Source organism: Barbus barbus (assembly GCF_936440315.1).
Source record: "Barbus barbus genome assembly, chromosome: 31".
Taxonomy (NCBI): domain Eukaryota; kingdom Metazoa; phylum Chordata; class Actinopteri; order Cypriniformes; family Cyprinidae; genus Barbus; species Barbus barbus.
In genome coordinates this window covers 13,019,208-13,038,768 of record NC_136759.1, presented here as the reverse complement: position 1 = coordinate 13,038,768, position 19,561 = coordinate 13,019,208, and the positions used below count along the sequence as shown (strand labels likewise).

General features: G+C 37.2%; 1 protein-coding gene across 1 annotated transcript in view; it reads right to left on the bottom strand.

Annotated features, from left to right (window-relative positions):
• Positions 1–19,561, bottom strand: part of LOC306851137 (membrane-associated phosphatidylinositol transfer protein 3-like) — an 81,649-nt gene that overhangs the window by 32,098 nt on the left and 29,990 nt on the right. The window contains exons 4-5 of the mRNA XM_079387253.1: positions 8,308–8,378; positions 7,998–8,218 (exon numbers count right to left, since the gene is read on the bottom strand). Coding sequence (XP_079243379.1) covers positions 7,998–8,218; positions 8,308–8,378 — 292 coding nt within the window. The remainder of the gene's footprint in view (positions 1–7,997; positions 8,219–8,307; positions 8,379–19,561) is intronic.

The following is a 19,561-nucleotide window of genomic DNA, read 5'->3' as shown; positions in this document are numbered from 1 at the left end:
AACACCGGACATTTGGCAGGTGCCCCAGTACTTACTTAAGTTGATGCCACTCATTCATGTCAAAATGATTGATTGTTCTTTTTAAGGAAAATCCATTAAAGATGGTAGTAGTGTTTTGGAACAAAGTAATAGCTGGTTTCTAGGTGTAAACTGGTCATTAGTCAATCCAAGTTGGTCATTAGCAAGTTGGATGTTCCCAAACCAGCCTAAACAATAACTGGTAGCTGGTTAGCTAGAATAGCTGGACTAGCTCATACTACGTAATGACCAACTCAGAACATCTAATGACCAACTTAAACCTGCTATTGACCATCTTCGACCAATTAGAATAGCTAGACAAACACCTAATGACCAGCTCAGATTAGCAGACAACCAGTTTTGACTGGCTAATAACCAGTTTGAACCAACTAACAACTATCTTTGACCAACTAGAATTGCTGGACAAGCTCATACTACTAACGACCAGCTTGAAGTAGCTAATGACCACCATATACCAACTAATAACCATTTTAGACCAGCTAGAAACTGATTACCATTTCCCAATTCACAGCAAAAAGGTTTTCAGCAGCGATGATTTAAATGCATGACTTAGGTCAGAGATGATTCAACAGAATGAGTGCACAGAATAAAATAAAGAGAAAACTGAAAGATTGCCCTGCCCCAACATTGTCACCTTGAACAGCTGTGCTAACCTCAGAGCCATCGATCAAGCACAACGATTAGCAACCCGAAGGCTCTGACAGAGAGACAGCAGTGCTCGGGGTGGTAGTACTGATGATGGAGGGGGTACAGGCTTCTTAAAGTCCAGGCCAGGACTGGGGCAAGAGCTTTACCTGTTTGAGGAGAACACACCACCCAATGGTCTAATTGTGCAAAAATCTAAATTTGATCATAGGTTCTCTTCTTCAATTCTTGAGTTGGAATTTGAACTGAAATGGACTCATCCCACAGGAATTTAAACTGAAATGACAGGAAAAATAATTCAAACACAACACAGGTACGGTATTCTGTGAAATTAAGAGGTCCATCTATTCATCAATCCATCCATCAGCAAGGCCTATGAACATTCAAACCTCAAGGCTTTAAATATTTTTTCTGAACTTTTAAACAAGGCTTTATTTAGAATTAGAAGTTCGAATTTCAAATCATTTTAATTCAACTTCTTTACGTTCAAATTTGAACTGCAATTCCGCATCCCGCTTGCTGCCTCAATACAAAACCAATGAAAATTCAAGTTTCGATTTGGAATTTAACAGGCATTTTCAATTCAAATCTGAATGGCGCCAAACTCTGGCAACAAAATGGCAGTGATGTGCAGAGCCAAGATATGAAACTTCCCAGGTGTGTAGCTGTGATAGGCTGCTGCTTGGCAAAGTGTGGCACAGGCTACTGGTGATAAATGACTGTTGAAGGTGAAGCCTCCAAGTGGAAATGAACAAGTCCCAAATGGATCTGTCTGCTGGAGACCTGAAAAAGTAGTCAAGCTCCTTTAATCATCCTTTTGACTAGGGCAACTATGTAGCTCTAGGAGGGCTGTGAAGGAGAAGTCACAGAGAAGTCACTTCTCTGATTATAATGACAACCTATAAGCTCATTGCAATCAGTCTTCAGTGACATTGCCTGTGTAACACTAAAGCAGGTCACATTTACACCTTACTCATGGTAAGGCAAAGCCTGCTTTTTTCCCCCTTCTCGTTAATAATCTACTGCTGTTTTCTTCTCTAAATCATGCATAAATTTCCTCCAAACTGCATTCTGGCTGCTGATCTTCACCCTGACTCCTCACAAGACTAGGCTAATGTGCTATGACCCAGTGTGAACAATAGTTCCTGTCATGTTTACATGAACTCTCCTGGCTGGAGAAGGACATAGCCATTACAGTAACAAGCCTGCAGACCATGGGCCAGCCCTGTTAGACAGGCTTCACAGCAGGAGAGGGTTCAAAGAGCACCTCCAAACCTCTCAATATGGCCACTCACCAGCTTCATTATTTATTTAAACAGTCTGTAATTAATGTTTGGCCCATGCTAGCACCTGGCATTGTTGCTGGGGTGCTGTTTTACCTCACTAATATGAATATAGCAGGCTGAGTAATGAAGTGTAACAACCTGTCATTTTTTTTTAAGAGTAATGACTGTCTTTTCTGAGACTTTGTAGTTCTCATAACTCTTATGTGTAGCCTTGCTGGCTGTTATAACTGCCTGCCCTTCATGAAATCAAATGGCTATAGTAAGAAAAATAACAATGATAAACTGTAATTATAAATTAAGTTACAAAATGAAACATGCACTGTATAAAACATTTGCCAGAAAGAAACCATTAGGTCTAGGCAAGGCTAACATCAAAATGTTGTGTGGTTGCTATACAATTTTCTAATCAGTGTTAACATGCCAACATTGTTGCTAGGCTGTTCTAGGTGGATGCTAGCATTGATTTAGTGTTCAGTGTGGTCGCTAGGTGGTTACTTCAGTTAGAAGTGGCCATCAAGTCTAGGTAAGTCTGCGATTTTCTTTGCTAGGTGAAAGTCAGATTGCTTGGAAAAGTAATAGCACACCTCTTCTCAACAAGCAGCATGATTTGAGGTGTTATTCATGTCCGTAGTAGAAACGGCATCTTAAGAACCGTTGTCTGTCAAAAAAATGTCTTTATCGTTGAACTGCCTACACTCTTTACTTGAGGGGAGTCAAAAAAGAAATCTCACCAGAAAAAAAGCTAGTGAGGAAGCTGCAAGGAATTCAGAGAGAAGAAAGAAAATGAGCACTGAACTTTCCTGTTAGCCATAACATTTTGATCAGATGTTCATCTAGTTTCCCTCCCTTAAGTTGTGAATACTAAGCTCTTGTACAAGAAAATGTTAGCTTAGTACTAGCAATTGTGAATTTAAACAAGCAAAGATAATGCAAAAAGTGACAGCACGTAGCAGTACAAAGGTACATATCAGATAATAAAATTAGGATAGTCTGAAATTTGTTATGGTACTGAATGACCATGTTGATACAAAACAGTGTTCAAAATAATGCCATGCTGTTATCATTTTTCATGTCCAAAAATAATATGTAATATGGTACTTTTTTGTTAGTGAGATCTCCAAAATGACTAATGTCTAAGGTCAGGTTTTTTTCTTTAAATTAATACAGAAAGGACTTTAAGCAATTGATCAAAAGTGACAGTAAAGACATTTTAAAATGTTACATATTTCTACTTCAAATAAATGTTTTTCTTTTGTACTTCCTATTCATTAATAAATATACCTGTTTCAACACTGATAATAATAAATTATTCTTAAGCACTAAATCAGGATATTAATGATTTCTGAAGGATCATGTGATACTGAAGACAGAAGTAATGGCTGCTGAAAACTCATCTTTGCCGTCGCAGGAATAAATTACTTAAAATATATTTAAATAGAAAACCCATATTACAAGCTGTAATAATATTTCAAAATATTTCTTTTGAAAAAGTAGTGTACCACAATTGTTTAAGTCTACCATATAACACCACAGTCAGGAGACATACTTAACTCTCTCTTATGAACATCAAGTGCAAATAATTAACACAAGAATGTATCCATCAATCTAATGTCATATTAATCCTAGCATACTAATTCTACCACCCTCATTAATGATCTTAGTATGACTCACACTAGCAGAAGTGACCCATGTTCAAAGACAAAACCTTCCAAGCCTACTCAGAACAAATGAAGACCCCTGTGCTCCCTGCTAGCCTGCTCCACTTTGACTGTTGGGTCTCAAAATAACCTAGCTCCAGCTGAGGAGGGCAAGAGGAAGGAGTTGTGATCAATAACACACCTTTAGACTGCCAAAATACCTCTTGTAAAAACACAAGCTGAAATCTAACCAGACATTCACAAACACTGCTGCACATATGAAAGTCATCTGTTTGAAGATCTAATTTGCAGGAGCGTCTCATTATAAATCTCATTTCTGTTTCTAAAGCAGTAGCTCTCATTAACAAGATCTCTCTTCCGATCATTAGGGCCAATAGGGCTCAGATAAAAGATATTTATCTGAAAGCTACGTCTTTCTATCACTCAATCAACATAAGATTAGTAAATAGTAAATATTTCCTCATCCTTTCCATGATGTCAGGGAGCTAACATCTGCCACAAACAATCCAATTAATTTGTCTTAAAGTTGACGGGCGTAATTTTTTTCAATGTTGATATATTGTCTCCTACACCAGTTACTATAAACAAAAGTCTATAACTATAAATATGCTATATTTACGAGGTTAGAGTTATTGCATTTAAGACACAATATACTTTGTCTGTTTTTGCTCTACCAATGAAAATAGCTCCAAACAAAGGCAACAAAGTGAATCAGTATCTTTTGGGGGGGAAAACAGTCAAGTGAATGATTCAGTAACAGAATAAATCAGAATCATTTAACAAATCAGTTAAGTGAATGATTTAATGACTCACTCATTTCTGAATGAATCAGTTTTGAACAAATCAGTTGAGTATATCATTCAATGACTCGCTGGTTCCTGAATGAATCGGTGTTTAAAAAGAAAAATTGGTTAAGGGGGTTTATTTTGAGGTCCAATTCTTGCTATTAACAAACCATTAACTACAAATTTTGCCTCAATAAAAGGCCAAATTTCCTGCTTATTAATAGTTAATAAGGTAGTTGTTAAGTTTAGGCATTGGGTAGGCTTAGGGATGTAGAATATGGTTATGCAGAATATGTGCTTTGTAAGTACTAATGAACAGCCAATATTTGAATGGTTAGAATTGGTCCCTTTACTAAAGTGTTATTGTTGAGGGAATGGTTTTATTACTTGTTCTTGAACAAGTCAGTTAAGGGAATGAATCAATGACTCTTAGGCTAATTGAGTGATTCAGTGACTCACTGACAGTCACTTGTCGCCACCTACTGACATAAGTATGTAACAGCCAGTCAAATCTCCATCTTAATGCGCAGACTGACAGTTTATGAGAACCAAAAGTAACTGTTGCTTAACTATATATGCACTATATTCTTTAATATATACTATACTGAAGTAGGAGACAAGTAAGGAGGAAAGACAGCAAACTAAAGAAGCTTAAATAGTCGATAGACTAGTTGGTCCCATAATAAAATGACTAAATGGTCAAAGATTCAGGCCAAAGACTAACGAGGAGTTACAGGTTGTCTAGTCCCAAAGTACAAGAGGAAGACTGAGCAAACTTACACCATCAATGCTCACAGGTGGTACTGTCCTCGAGAGACAAATCAGTGTGCACTTCCTATCTTCCTATCTAAGCTGTGACAGAGCCCCAAATTGTTTTACTCCAGGAATCACATCTTGAATTGACTTGCTTCGGTGAGAGAAAATCAATGTGGAGGCTTTTTTGCCAGAGTTACTAATTGGAAATTCTGTGTGGAGGCTGCAAAAACAAAGCTCCATAACATTCTGCCCCTCCTTTTCTTTTGTATGCTTGCTCTCCACAAACACTAATGCACGTGTGAGTGTCTTGTGTGCATGAGTCGCTGCTTCATACACACACTGTAAAGCCACATCTGTAAACACATCTCATTAGGAGAGGAAACTCATTAGCAGCAGTGATGGCTTGACAGGACGGCCACAGGTCTCAAAGGCAATTCCCAAAGCTCTTAAACTGAGGAAATGAGAACATACATGCACGACAGCTGTACTGACAGAAGATGTGTGTGCTATAAAAGGGGCTCTAAACACAGCAGTGAGCTGTTTACATCTGAAATGTCTGTCAAGGGGGAGAGAGCAGTGAGCATTAACTGGGTGATTCTCACAAAAACATTTCCAGGTCACATTTCACATCAACACCATGAAGAAAATAATAAGACAAATGAATAAAGAAAATTAAGCCAGTAAAACACTATTTAAATAAAATGATATAGAATTAAGGCTGCAACAACTGAAATTAAAACTGCTAGGAAAAAAAGAAAAACGCAAGAAGTCACAAAGTAGGCTGCAGGAACTTGAAGGATGAGAAATTAAAAATGAATATAATTCCTTAAATATATTACTTAAAATATACATTTCCTTCACAATCTGAAAAAAAAGTTAAACTGCAAAATAAATTACTATATTTACTTCAATCAAAATGTCCTTTTTAATTTGTTGCTTTGATTTTGGAGCGAAATGTGATTTGAACATGTTTTGGACAGGCTCCTTAGATTCACCCCATTGTTTAGTCCTGTCCAACAAGCTGCCAGATCTCAGCAGGAGATCAAATCAGCCACACGTCTCTTCCTGGAGAACCAGAGTCTACCGATGTTGTTTTAGCTGATGCTGGTCTAAGCAACGAGTAAACTGACCGCCTATGCCTTCATTAATCCTGTGGGAAGCAAAAGGAAGCCGTGTTGATAAAAGAAAACCCCACTGTGTGATTGTAAGGGTGTGTGTTTGTGTGTATTCTGTTTCCAGAATACACACAATTACGACCTGCAGCAATTACTCAGTCTCTCCCTGTAGGCTGTTGTTCTTTATTATATCACTTTTATCATATCCCCTTTCTCAGTACTGGAAAAACGCAGACAGAGAGACATAAAACTACACATGGTTTCTGCATCTATTCTGTTGTCCTTTGCTCAGGTCAGTTTAATACTCACTGCAGCTACAGCCACTGAACCATAAAACCACAGCAAAAGAGCAAATGCAGTTTGTATGTCACTCATGAACAGGGTTTATCATGTTAATCTCTGTGGTACACCAATGACTGACATTTTTTATTTGACAATGTGTGGAGTGGGCAGAGATTGTGATCATGTGATCAAAGACCCTTTCTGACTTTATGGAGCTCCTCTTCATTGTTTCACCCAGGTGATGACAAAGACACAAAAAAGGACACAAAAGCCATAAAGCTATAGAAGAAATCCCTCAGAAGAGCCCCGAGCCACTGAGCTCATGAAGCAATGGATCCGCTTTCACGGCTTAAAAGGAGTCTCTTCATTATAAAGGCTGATTCTCACAGAAAGCATTAGGGTTACATGCTTACTTGGGGCTGTCTTCTTTCCACTTATTCATTTCATCCCTTATAAACGAAAAGCAGCATAGAGGGATGACAAAATTCATTATGTCTCATCAAGAAAACAAATCACACTAAGCTTAGGCTTTGAATCTTATCTGCACTCTTTTCTACCTGCATGACATGAAGAGATGCTATGCGAAAGGCAATGGAATTAATAGACTGCTCATGAATTCTCTTTAATCTAGTAGAAAATCTGTAGTAGAAGGCTAATGGGGGGATTTTTGAGGACACAAATTTGTAAAATATTCTTAAAGGTTGTTACATTAAACTTTTTTGCTTTTTGTTCTGTAAATAATTCTAAATTGTTACAACTTTAATACAGACATTTTATTGCAAACTAAAAATGTATCAAAAAATTGATTAAAAAAAATACTGCATTCCCTTCTGGACTTTTCCATGTGAAAATGTACAATTAAAAAGAGGAGTGTCTGTACAGAGCTTTTTTTGTTTGTTTGTTTTTGAGCAGAAATTAATACTTTTATTCAGGAAGGATGCAATAAATTGATCAAGGATGAAAGTAAAAACATGTACAATGTTTTATCTTCTGACCCAAAACTTTTGAACAGCGGTGAAACAAGGGGGCCAATGGGCTCTTATTTGAGAACATAAATTTGTAACATGTCATTCAAATGTTCTTTAGTTGAAGTCGAGTTGCTCAGCTAGTTCATAAAACCAACTCTCAAGAACAACTGTGACTGAATCTGTCAGCATTTCCCCATAAAAACGAGTTTTGTGCATTTAGCCGTGCATTTCACCTGAGGGTTTTTCCATGACATCAGAGCAAAACCTCTAATTATGTAGCATCTCTTTCATAGTCTATATTCACAATAGAGCAAAACACTCCATTCTAGGAAATTCAGCCACAGTACTGCTGGAAGGAAACAGTAATGGTATCAGGTATATATGGTATTAACTTCAAAAAATACCATGGCCCATTTCCAAAAAACATGGTCATTAAAAGTGGCTTTCAGTACTAGCTACTTACTTTGACACAAGGCAGAAGGCCTCTGCGCATACGGCCATGCATGGCACCAACTTGATGACGACATGCTGAGCTGCAGCTTGGAAATGAGCTTGAGATACTTTTTCCAGCACTGAGGACAGGGTGTTTACATCTGCATTCTTTGCGCCTGGCTCTCCGCCTGCTAGGTCCAGTATGTTTCCCCCGTGAACCACCAGCACCAGCACATGCGTCTGACATTTGTTCTGGTGAACAAGGGACATGGAAAGGTCATGACACAATATCATAGAAAAGAAAGCAGTAGCACACTGAATATTCAAAAAGATCATCTTACCTCAGCTTCCTCTAGACCGTCAATGCTAGTCTGAGGGACACATTTCTGCCTCCTTACACGGTACAGACTCTCTGACCCCATTAAGGAAAGAGCATGAGATGGATAGATGGGGATATATATATATATATAAAGAGAGAGAGAGAGAGAGAGAGAGAGAGAGAAAAGGTGATTATAGCCACTTTGCATAGATGCACAGCAAACAGAACCACAAATGATTATTGATCCTACAATGCCCACTCATCCCCCTTTCATTAATGATTTTACCTTCCATTTATTTTCTTCATAAGACGACACAGAAAATGTAGCATTATCATCGAAACCACTGGTACCATCATATTTCAAAACACATCAATAGGAAACAGACCGAGCTTGGGATTTGTATCAGACAAACCCCTTCATTTTGATGTCAGGTGGTGTCATACAAAAATAACAAAACCAAGTAACAAATTACACATGAGAGGAAGTGAACAGAACCAACAAAAAGCCTTTTAGTGTCTCTGAATCTCCAAATAAGACCGCTGGCCTTCAGCCAAAGTCATTACACCTCACCTTCACCATTCCACGCTCTATTTTTTTCTGTTTGTAGCTTCCCGCTCTGTTCTGCCATCTCGTTCTCACACTCTCATGATCTAGCACTCCTGTTCTGGTTGGCCTCCAGTCATTCTGTCAGCATGGAGCTTGTGTCCATGCCTTCTCAATGCCTTTTTTCAGTCTATCTGCTTAGGGGGGAAATGCTGGAAACTCGCAATCTACAAAGTGAAAATAAAAAATAAATAAATAAATAAAACCCCCTGAAGTGGTTGTTCAAGGTAACACAACACTTAACAACTCCATCCCTTCTATTTGACAATGGCAAACTTATGAATAATAACGGTTTTCTTTTCCACATTACTAATTCAACATATTGTCAAATTCCAGGTGTTTTTTTCAATGAATCTACTCTGCAACAGTTATTGAAGTCCAATCCCATCATTCTGTAATGACAAAACGTCATTTGAAAACAGACCCTGTTAAGAGTTTGTACAAACAAACACCACATTGATTCATAATGCATCCTTTCACAGACAAGCGTGGGAACCTGCACATATGTGAACCACCGGAATGATGTCATGACAACCCCAAGCTACTATGACATCAAACAGACTGAACCGATGATAGACCAGACTGCTTCTCTTAATGGCATATTCATTCACTTCTAAATCATTGGGTCTCCAAGGAGCAATTGTGTTCATTGAAAAGCTGTACTGACTGCAAAAAAAATCTCCCAATAGTGCTCAGCCCAGCTGCAGGCTTTCATTCACAGCCACACCATGAGGAAAACAGCCAGGGCGCTGAGCTGTGCTCTCTCCTGTGCTTAACACTGTATACACTGCCAATCAGCCACAGCATTATCAGGCTCACTGCCACTTTCTTACTACCGCCTGTCTGTCTGCCTCTCCAGGTGCCTGTAAGACACAAACCAATTCAGCTTACATAATGAGCCATATATATGGATAATTAAAGTAATAAAATGTCTAGATCAATCAATAGACCGACAGACAGACATACACACAGATAGATAAGACATACACACAGATAGATAGATAGACAGACAGACAGACAGACAGATACAGAACAACAAATAGAATGAAAGAAAGAAAGAACTACATATAGACAGACGGACGGACGGACAGACGATAGATAGATATACAACAACAAATAGAACGAAAGAAAGAATGACAGAGACGGACGGTCAGACAGACATTCAGACAGACAGATAGACAGATAGACAGATAGATAGATAGATAGATAGATAGATAGATAGATAGATAGATAACAAATAGAACGAAAGAAAGAATGACAGAGACAATTAGAAAGACAAATGGTCAGACATATAGAATGATAGAAGCAACAACAGAACTATAGATGGATAAACAGACAGACTGACAGAAAGATGGATAATTATTGAACTTTGTGTGTTAATGAAATTTCACAGTAGGAGTTTTATGCCAGAGTGGCAGATCAGGGAATGCTGGGAACTCCCACAGTTTAGTTTCAATTGGGCTCAAAAGGTGAGAAAGCATGGCAAAGAGATGGAGAAAAAGGATAACAAGCAATAATGACAGGACAATCAAATAACAAGGTGGGTGCCGAGCAAAATTTTAGACAAGATTATTGATTCCCCTCCCATTCCTCACACCCTCTGGTCCAGAATGTCACTTCTCTATAAATGCAATGGGGACAGTTTGTTCTTATTCACTCTGCTCTGGAGTTGCCTGTCTCTCTTGCTTTAGCTCATGTCCTCTATTTCCCACAGCAACCAAGTCATCCAGCACTACTCCTGCAGATTTATAGCATCCTGTAGAGAAATACGGATTCAAGGGACATGAAGAAAGACAGAGCAATTAGAAAGAGAGACAACCATGGAGGGCATGTGAAGAATGTGACAGAGAAAAGGAGATGGACAGAAAGATTTTAGAATCATTAAAAATCCTACAAGGTGATTTCCTGGATTATTTCCCCCCATTCGGTCTCTCATAGTTGAAGTGTAGCTATGATGAAAATTACAGGCCTCTCTCATCTTTTTAAGTGGGAGAACTTGCACAATTGGTGGCTGACTAAATACTTTTTTGCCCAACTGTATATTGAATTTATTTTATATGTATGTATATGTATATGTGTGTGGCTGTACATACACATGTAGTTGGTTTTTGGTGTTTGGCTTAGTGTTATAAGCATTATTATACTCATACCTTTTGTTGTTTTAATATTTTGAATTGTTTTTAGCTTATTATTTTGTTTTCATTTAAATGTCCAGTATTGAAATGTTGTTGTATGCATTTGTCAATTTGATGTAATTTCTTTATTTTCTTAAATGTGTGTATATAGTATTTACAGAGTTTTGACTTTTAGTTTTAATTAACATACGTAAGTCGCTTTGGATAAAAGCGTCTGCTAAATGACTAAAAGTAAAGTAAAGTAATACATGGAAGTGAAGTATCAAGACAGAGAGAGAAATAAAGAGATAGAGATCAAGGAAAGACAGAGAATGACAGAGCAACAAGAGAACAGTGAGACAGACAGAGAGAAAAGAGTGAAATAGATTGAGATTGAAGGAGATAGAGAGGCTGTTCAGAATGCAGATACGCATTTAAAGTGGAACATGAACGTGTTACCAAAAATACACCCGGGTCGACAGCGGCCACAGGCTGCCTTTAACTCAGCAATTGAATGAGCTCATGAAGAGACTGAACAGAGAAGTGAAGAGAACAACTCAACTGAAAAGAGCTAGAAATGATGTAGATGAAATGTTGCTTGGATCATACACTGCCCTCCAAATGTTTGGAAACATTTGGATACTGTATATTACTCCAAGCCTCCTGAAGGATTGCCCAAAGATGATTCATACTAGTTGGACACTTCTTACGGACATCACGGTCCAGTTCCTCCCACAGTAGCTCAATTAGGTTGAGGTCGGGTGATTGGGGAGGCCATTCCATGACAGACATGATGCCAACTGACTGTTTCCTCTCCAAATAGGATTTGCACAGCTTGGAAGTGTGCTTGGGGTCATTGTCTTTCTGGAAGGTTTAGGAAGGTTGGGTGTTTCCAAACTTTTGGAGGGCAGTGTATATTGAGAACCAAAAATGCAAAAATGGACAAAGAATGCAATTGGTTTGACCAATGACTTGAGCAAGCAGCAACAGTATCAGAAATTCAAGGAAAAGCTGAACTTCTGCAGATAAGATCAATTCAAGGCCAAAATGATTTAGAGCTTAAATAATAAAGCTATAATACTTTCTTTTCTTTTTTTTTTTACAGATTTTAACAATTTGTTTGTTTTTATGGTATCTGGTTAACAAAAGTATATCAAATTTACATCATACCTATACTGGTCGTCCTCAACCATGGGTTGGGGCCCACTAGGGGGCCTCAGCAAACTTCCAAAGGGGCCACAAGATGACTTAAAAGTATTTAAATAAATAGAATATTCTAATATATGAAAATAATATAACTATAACCTAAATACTAAAATGAAGAAGAAAAAACAAAATCAATATGTGAAAGAAGTGAAATCGTATTTTTCTGCCTCAATAACGATCGTTTTTTGTTAAAAAAAAAAAAAAACAGTTCTTAATCTTGACACATCTGGAATCACAATTAATCTGAATATACCAATACTCCTCAATCAATACCATCAATATCAATACTTGGTATGGGTCACTTAATGTTAAAAACAGAAACAGACTGCAAGGTATTGTTAAAGTGTGTGGTAAGATTGTTGGTACCACTTTAAATGAGTTGAACGACTTGTATAAGGTCAGGATTTTGAAGAAGGCTGAGTTAATTATGAATGATCCCAGCCATCCCTTGCAGAATGTCTTCAAGTTGCTTCCTTCTAGTCGCAGATATTATATGCCTTTATGTAGGACCAATAGATTTAAAAATTATTTTATGCCAGCTGCCATTGGTTTCCTAAATTACAAATGATCTTATGTATATTATTATTGGAAGTCATTGTTTTTGTTTTGGTTTTTGTTTCTGTTTGTTTTGTTTGGTTTTGTTTGTGTGTTGTGGTGTTTGTCGTTGTTTTCTGCTGGCTGTGAAACAAATTGCCCTTCGGGGATAATATATTTGACTAAGACTCCCAGTTTCTATTAAATCTGGAACAAGCCTGAAAACAAGAAGCTTTTTCATAAACAGATATATTAGAAATACTGAAAATACTATCAGGATTTGATTTTATATTATGTTACTTAAAAACCTACAGTACCAATGTTCTTTTTTATTTAATTTAAATTTAACCAAAAAATCTATAGTAACACCATGTTTTTATTTGACCATGTTTTTATCACCATGTTATATTTTTATTTTATTTTATAAATCCAATATTTGAATGGATTGCTTCAGCACGGTGTGATTGACGTTTTGTGAAACAGTTACAGGCTGTCACTTGCAATGCATTACTTGGAGACACATCACAATGAGTTTGGTGTCACTGCCACATGGGAAAAGTATGCGATTTCAGGAAGAGCAGAGCAGACATTTTTGACCATCTGCTTGCCAGGGAACACACCTGGCTGTACCAAATCCCAGGTGCAGCAAGTTAAAAATAACAGATTCCAGCTTCTCGTCAAATTTGCCATGGACAGCAATATGTTCAACAATCTGACCCAAGCACTCACCCTCTCAAATAAGAGAATATGAAGGCAAAACACAAACTCTCTCCTTCTTTCTCTCACACATTCAAACACACACATATATATATATATATATATATATATATACCACCACAAATTCACAACGAAAAGCACATGAGCTGAATTCCACCCAAATTGGAGTGTGTGTATGCGAGTGGAGTGACTGGCCCGGAGCATTTGTAGTCTCTGCTATGTGTACGTTGGCATGCTGTGTGTGGACAAGTCTGGGCACCCTCGCTGCACAACTGATGAGTCCAGGTCTAACAGCTGTCCACCGCAATCCCCATTTCTCCTCCTTCACATTTTTACACAACAGAAACACATCAACCTGTAAGGACACATCACAACAGGTGTGTAGTTTTAATACTGAGCAAGCTAATTTATTCTGGCTAGATGCATCAACAGCATTCATCTCCCATTGTAGGACAGAAATGTGTCAGCCACTAGAGATTCTGAAGTAACATTTGTATTGAGGTAGGTACACTCGTAGTGTGATTTAAAAACCTGGCAAAACTATAGTCTATTCTCTTAACTATTGAGCACAAAGTGAAGACAATTTTGTTGATTATAAAACATGGTAACAACATGGTTACAACATGAAAAAAAAAACGACTTTTTCTTCAGTATTTTTAGTATTTTGTTAGCATACTTCAATAAATATTCAATGGAATGTAATAAATAGAGGTCTGTGTAAAGAGGAAATGTGAGACATAATAGATCAATTTAAGATGGGGAATTTTGTACTGAAGACAAAATTATTATTATTGTACTTTTCTTTTCTTGGTAGATGGTGATTTGAATAACTAACTTCATGAACGGCCAGGCCATAATTCTTACTATTCATCTTAAACCATGTAATGTTGCAGTTAGCCAACTGGCGAATAATGCCGTTCTATCTACTTGCCAAAGCCAATTTTTACTCGGCTTTAGTGCTTGGCAAGTGTTAATTTTGGACCCCAAACACATAATTCTCAGAACAGCAGACTGGTATCAGTGTCCTTCAGCGCTGGCAGATACATACATGTTAATACAGCAATCGTGAGACCTCCTCCTGTGTGAATACGCTGCATCAACATCTTATTATGGTCCTTTTCCTCCCTTTTCTATCTTTCTTTCTCTCTGTGGAGTCATTGTATTGTTCCTAGCTTTGTGTGTCTTCAGTTTTTCCTGCTTGGGGCATTCTTTGGTTAAATTGAGAAAGAAAAGGAAGGAAAAGTAATTAAATGGGAATTAGCATTTGAGGGAGATTTTGCTTACAAGAAGCATATGTTAAAAAAACAACATGGCAGGAGCTTGCGTGGGGAGAATACAGATGAGGTGTGTTTGAGTGTCTGGCTTTGGCGAGGCACTGAGAGGCTGTGTCTGTGAGGAACTAGAAGCGACGTGAGCCTGTCAGCCGTGGTCTCTCAGATAAGCGGAGAAGATAACGTGTGTGATTCGATCATCCGACAGAGGCTAGGGCTCTGATTTTCTGCATTAATTAGTCGTCTGTTCTAATTTATTCAGCCAGAGCTTGAGGTCTAACCAGAAACCGGACTGAATAGAGTTTGTTTTTGTCACAACGCCATTGACTAGTTGATTAACATTTGAAAACTTGAGCAAAATGTTAAGGGGGAAAGGAACAGAAAGTGAAATATATAATATATTTATGTCAGACAAACACTCTGGACACTGAGGTGTAGAATCAAAAGTCATTAAAATTCAGATCAATATTAAGCTAAAGAGCAAGATTTTTTTTGCTTTGTTTTATCGTTGGCCAAGTGGCTACATGACTGTCATATATTGCTACTGCTGATGTTGGTGAGCTGCACAACTGGCCACAGCCAAGGGTGTAATGATACACGTATACTATAATGTTCTCAGTGCCACTGCGCTCAACAAGGCAGCCCAAACGACATAGCAGGCAACGTGCTGTCTGCCATGTGATAACCTCCCCTTGCTGGGTTGCGTCGAAAGACGATGATCTTGTATCGGCGATAGCCAGAGGTATTGTCAAAAACATCAATTATTGGCAATATTAAGAGGATTTGGCATTTCCAATTAATGTAGGCCTGTTACATTCTTATTTTTATTAGGCCTATTATTATTATTAGCCTATTTTGAAGTTATTTTTATTATTACATTAAAATTACAATGAATTTGCCCCGCAATAATTACCAAATAACTGATGTGCTGTGAGGATAACAAAAAATAAGGCTATTTACTCTTCAATTAAAATGTAAAAAAAAAAAAGAATTTTAAAACTATTACCTACAATGAATTATAGGGCTACAATTAAAATATTAACACTGCAGTCATTAATAAAAATCAATGAAATAAAAAGCTTTTATTCAAGCACCGACTTTCAAAAACAACCCGTCTAACACAAAATACATTTCTTTTCATTTGTTTTCACTATGTACGGGCCACAATAGAAATATTAAATTAATAAATGAAAACAGCTATGTACCGATATAAGCATATGTTGAAGTATATTCGTCTCTCGTTGTCTCTGAGAGAATATGCAGCGTCAGATGCCGAAAACTCTGTCCTTCCACTTTTACTTTCTGCAATATTAATTGACTGAGATCAAGATGTTCACCGGCATAACTCTTGCGCAATGTTTGCATGTTGCTTGTGTGTGATATCCATTGGCTCGCCTTCATGGTTTAAAACAGAAATATTTCCAACATTGCCAATTACCCCCGTACCAAACGTACCAAACCGTGACACCACCGTGTCGTATTGAACCGAACCATGAATTTTGTGAACCGTTACACCCCTACTTGGAAGACGTCGTCATAAATGAGATATGAGGGAAAATAAAAAAATATATATAATATACATACATACATACACACACACACACACACACACACACACACACACACACACATACATATTATATATACACATATATATATTTTTTTATATATATACATTAAATTAAAACTCTCTCTCATTTTAGCATCTCAACTATATCTCATTTCAGTATCACAATGATACAAAAAATAACAATGAATCACTCTCAACTACAGTATCTCACAGAGGACAGATCTTCTGTGATTCTACCCGAAAAAATTTATTTATTACAAAAATGCTCATGTAGTTATATGATTTCTTTTTAGCACTTTCCACTTTTCATACTTTTAAAGTGATACTTTCTCATATATTAAGGATTTTCAAAAAGTTAAAGTGGAGAATTATAGAAATATCTTGATTTTAAGGTGCTTTCACTTACTTCAATGCTGTTTTGTCATATTTTAAATCATTTTCAAAAATGGAAATGGCCCCCTGGTAAAGAACCACGGTAGAAAGCACATCTAAGCTGCTGATTCAGAGGCAGCACAACTGTACACAGATTCAGAAGCACGAGAAAAATGCATAAATTAAGAAAAAACGACTTCAAAGCAGAGCTCCAGCTTTAAATCTCAAGTACTATCCTACAGGAGTCCATCATACTTACACTGATTGAATTCAATCAGTGGACAGAAAAGGAAGGTATAGAGGGCAACCCAGATAAAGGAGGTTGCTGGCTTCTGTTTGGTGTTTCTCTCTGAGGCTTCATCAGGCTGTTTCCGTCTTCTCACCCTAGCTCTGCCAACAGCCCCCCTTACTCCTGGACTCCACTGGGATTCTGCTCCAACTTCCATCTGTGCTCACATAAACAATCACTGCCCTCACGACGCCCTCACCCCACTAATACACATGTGATCAAGATGATTAGGCAATGCCAATGATCTAAATGTAATTACTTGAAATATTAAATCAGCAAAAACAAAACCTCAGCCCAGAGCTGCTGCACAGGGATGTAATTGGCTGCCAAGGCGTGAGTTTATAGATTTACAGAGAGTATCACAAGAGTCTCCAACTCCCTAATCTGTCTGGTGTGGCTCCAGCTGTCAGTCACGCATGTGATTCCTTAAATAATCAGTTCGTCAATTAGGTCGTCAATCAGGTAGTCCTTAGGGAAGGCATCCCAGAACCTTTAGATCAGAGATTGATGAGATTTCTACCTGCGAGGACCTGCAATTAACAGGTCCTCGCAGGAGTGTCTGCTTTAAAGGTCCTAATGAGTCCCTATTAAATTGATTTATAGAATCATTACCATTTTGCTATGAAAATGAAAAAATGGTAGCATGGATAATACACAAGTCAAATTTTAAAAATTACATACTGCTTTCACATCAAGGGGAGCAGATGGAATAAAAGCAATCCCTCAAACTCTGTGAGTTTAGAAGCCAGTCAAGTACAGCAGCACACAAAGAGCTTGTTTGACTGATGAAAAGCAAGACAGTATTCAGAAACAAAGAATAAAAGCTACAGGTACTTCTGAGAAAAAAAAATCATCACATCTCTGGCTTATCTAACTAGCTGTATTGCTGATATTACAAGATTTGACATCAATGGACTTTTATATAAAAGGACCATCAAAATAACTCTAGCTCATCTTTAATGCAGAGAAAGGATATTTGAAAAGAAATGTCCATCATTCTAGCCAAAGATATTGAACGGTCTACTCAGTCAATAACTTTGCATGCCAAACAAACTGTGCTACACATGGGATAAATGACCACTGATTTCAATACAATTTGGCATTAGGACATTGCAAAGCATGTTAAACATGCAAAGCACAAATATGTATCCACAATAAGATTATAAAATAAAACACATTAATGAATAAGAAATAAAAATAAACACTTTTTAATTTAAATTAATTTTTTTTTATTTTCAGAAGGGAATCAAAGTTCACCAACTAAAAAAAAAAAAAAAAAAAACAGTTCATTTTTTAAACTGATATCTGTGCGAGTTGTTACACATTTATTCCTACTGGCAATGTACAATCTGCCTTTTTGCATGTGAAATGTCACTGAAATTATATACCATTTATGACCACACCTTAGAACGTGACACTATTTCATAACAGCAGATTTTTATGATGCCTCAAAATGTTACCCATGTAGAAGGGTTAACCAAATGATCTGACAGCTAATGGTAATATTTGAAGGATGGATGCTGCAGGATGTCGATATTGGGCAGGAACCTACAGCGGTCACTCAAGTGTTCCCGCACTGCACACAGATCAATCAAGAAACCCTCTGTTTAACTCCACGACAGGATCAGACAGCATCCAGACGGCTCTGCTGAACTCAAGCTGGCTGGAATATGGACGAGAATCCTGTCAATAAAATGTCTCAAATGTAATGGAATATGGGGAAATAAGACTGGGATTCAATATAATTAATGCTAAGTTTGGAAGCAGGCCATTTCCACTTGAAGAAATAATTAGAGCTAAGATATATAGTTCTAGATGATGTCCATATCTTTCATTCCTTTGATGAATTTGGTAAAAAATTCCTGGCAAAAAGATATCATGGTTTCAACAGAACATTAAACAGCACAACTGTTTTCAATAATAATAACAAGAAATGTTTCTGGAGAACACAATCAGCATATTAGAATGATTTCTGAAGGATCATGAGACACCAAATATAATATTTCACACTATTATTGTTTTGACTTTCAAAACATCACAAAGATCTGACCTACACACACTTTATTTAAAAAAAAATAATTTTTTATATAAGAAGTGCATTTCTTATCTTTGTGACTTTAAAATAATTGAAGGAAACAAACTATTTATGGTTATTTATTGAATATTTCGAACAACTGAAATCAAGGCATACATTTCTTGAAATGAAAACATCTTATAAAAAAAGTCACATTTCAGTTTTAATGTAAAAAAAGTTTTTCAGTTTTCATGCTAAAAATATATAAAAAGCATATTTTTATGCAACTCTGGCTGCTTCAAATGCTAGGTTACTTCCATGCCGCTGACTAGATGGAGTCACATGAATACACAAGTAGTATGTTTTTGAGGGGAAAGTCAAAGATACCAATTCTAGCTGCTGCCACGGATTGTTTTTTAGACTGTTTTTTAATTAAAACGATCACCCTTAACACGATTTTAATGGAGGGGACACCAAACGGAGGGGAAAATTCAGGGAAAAAACAGGATTTGGCTAGTTTTCATCTAGTTTTGAATAGCAATGGGGCTTGTTTTGTTTTGTGGACCTGGCAAACCTGGGGAAAGT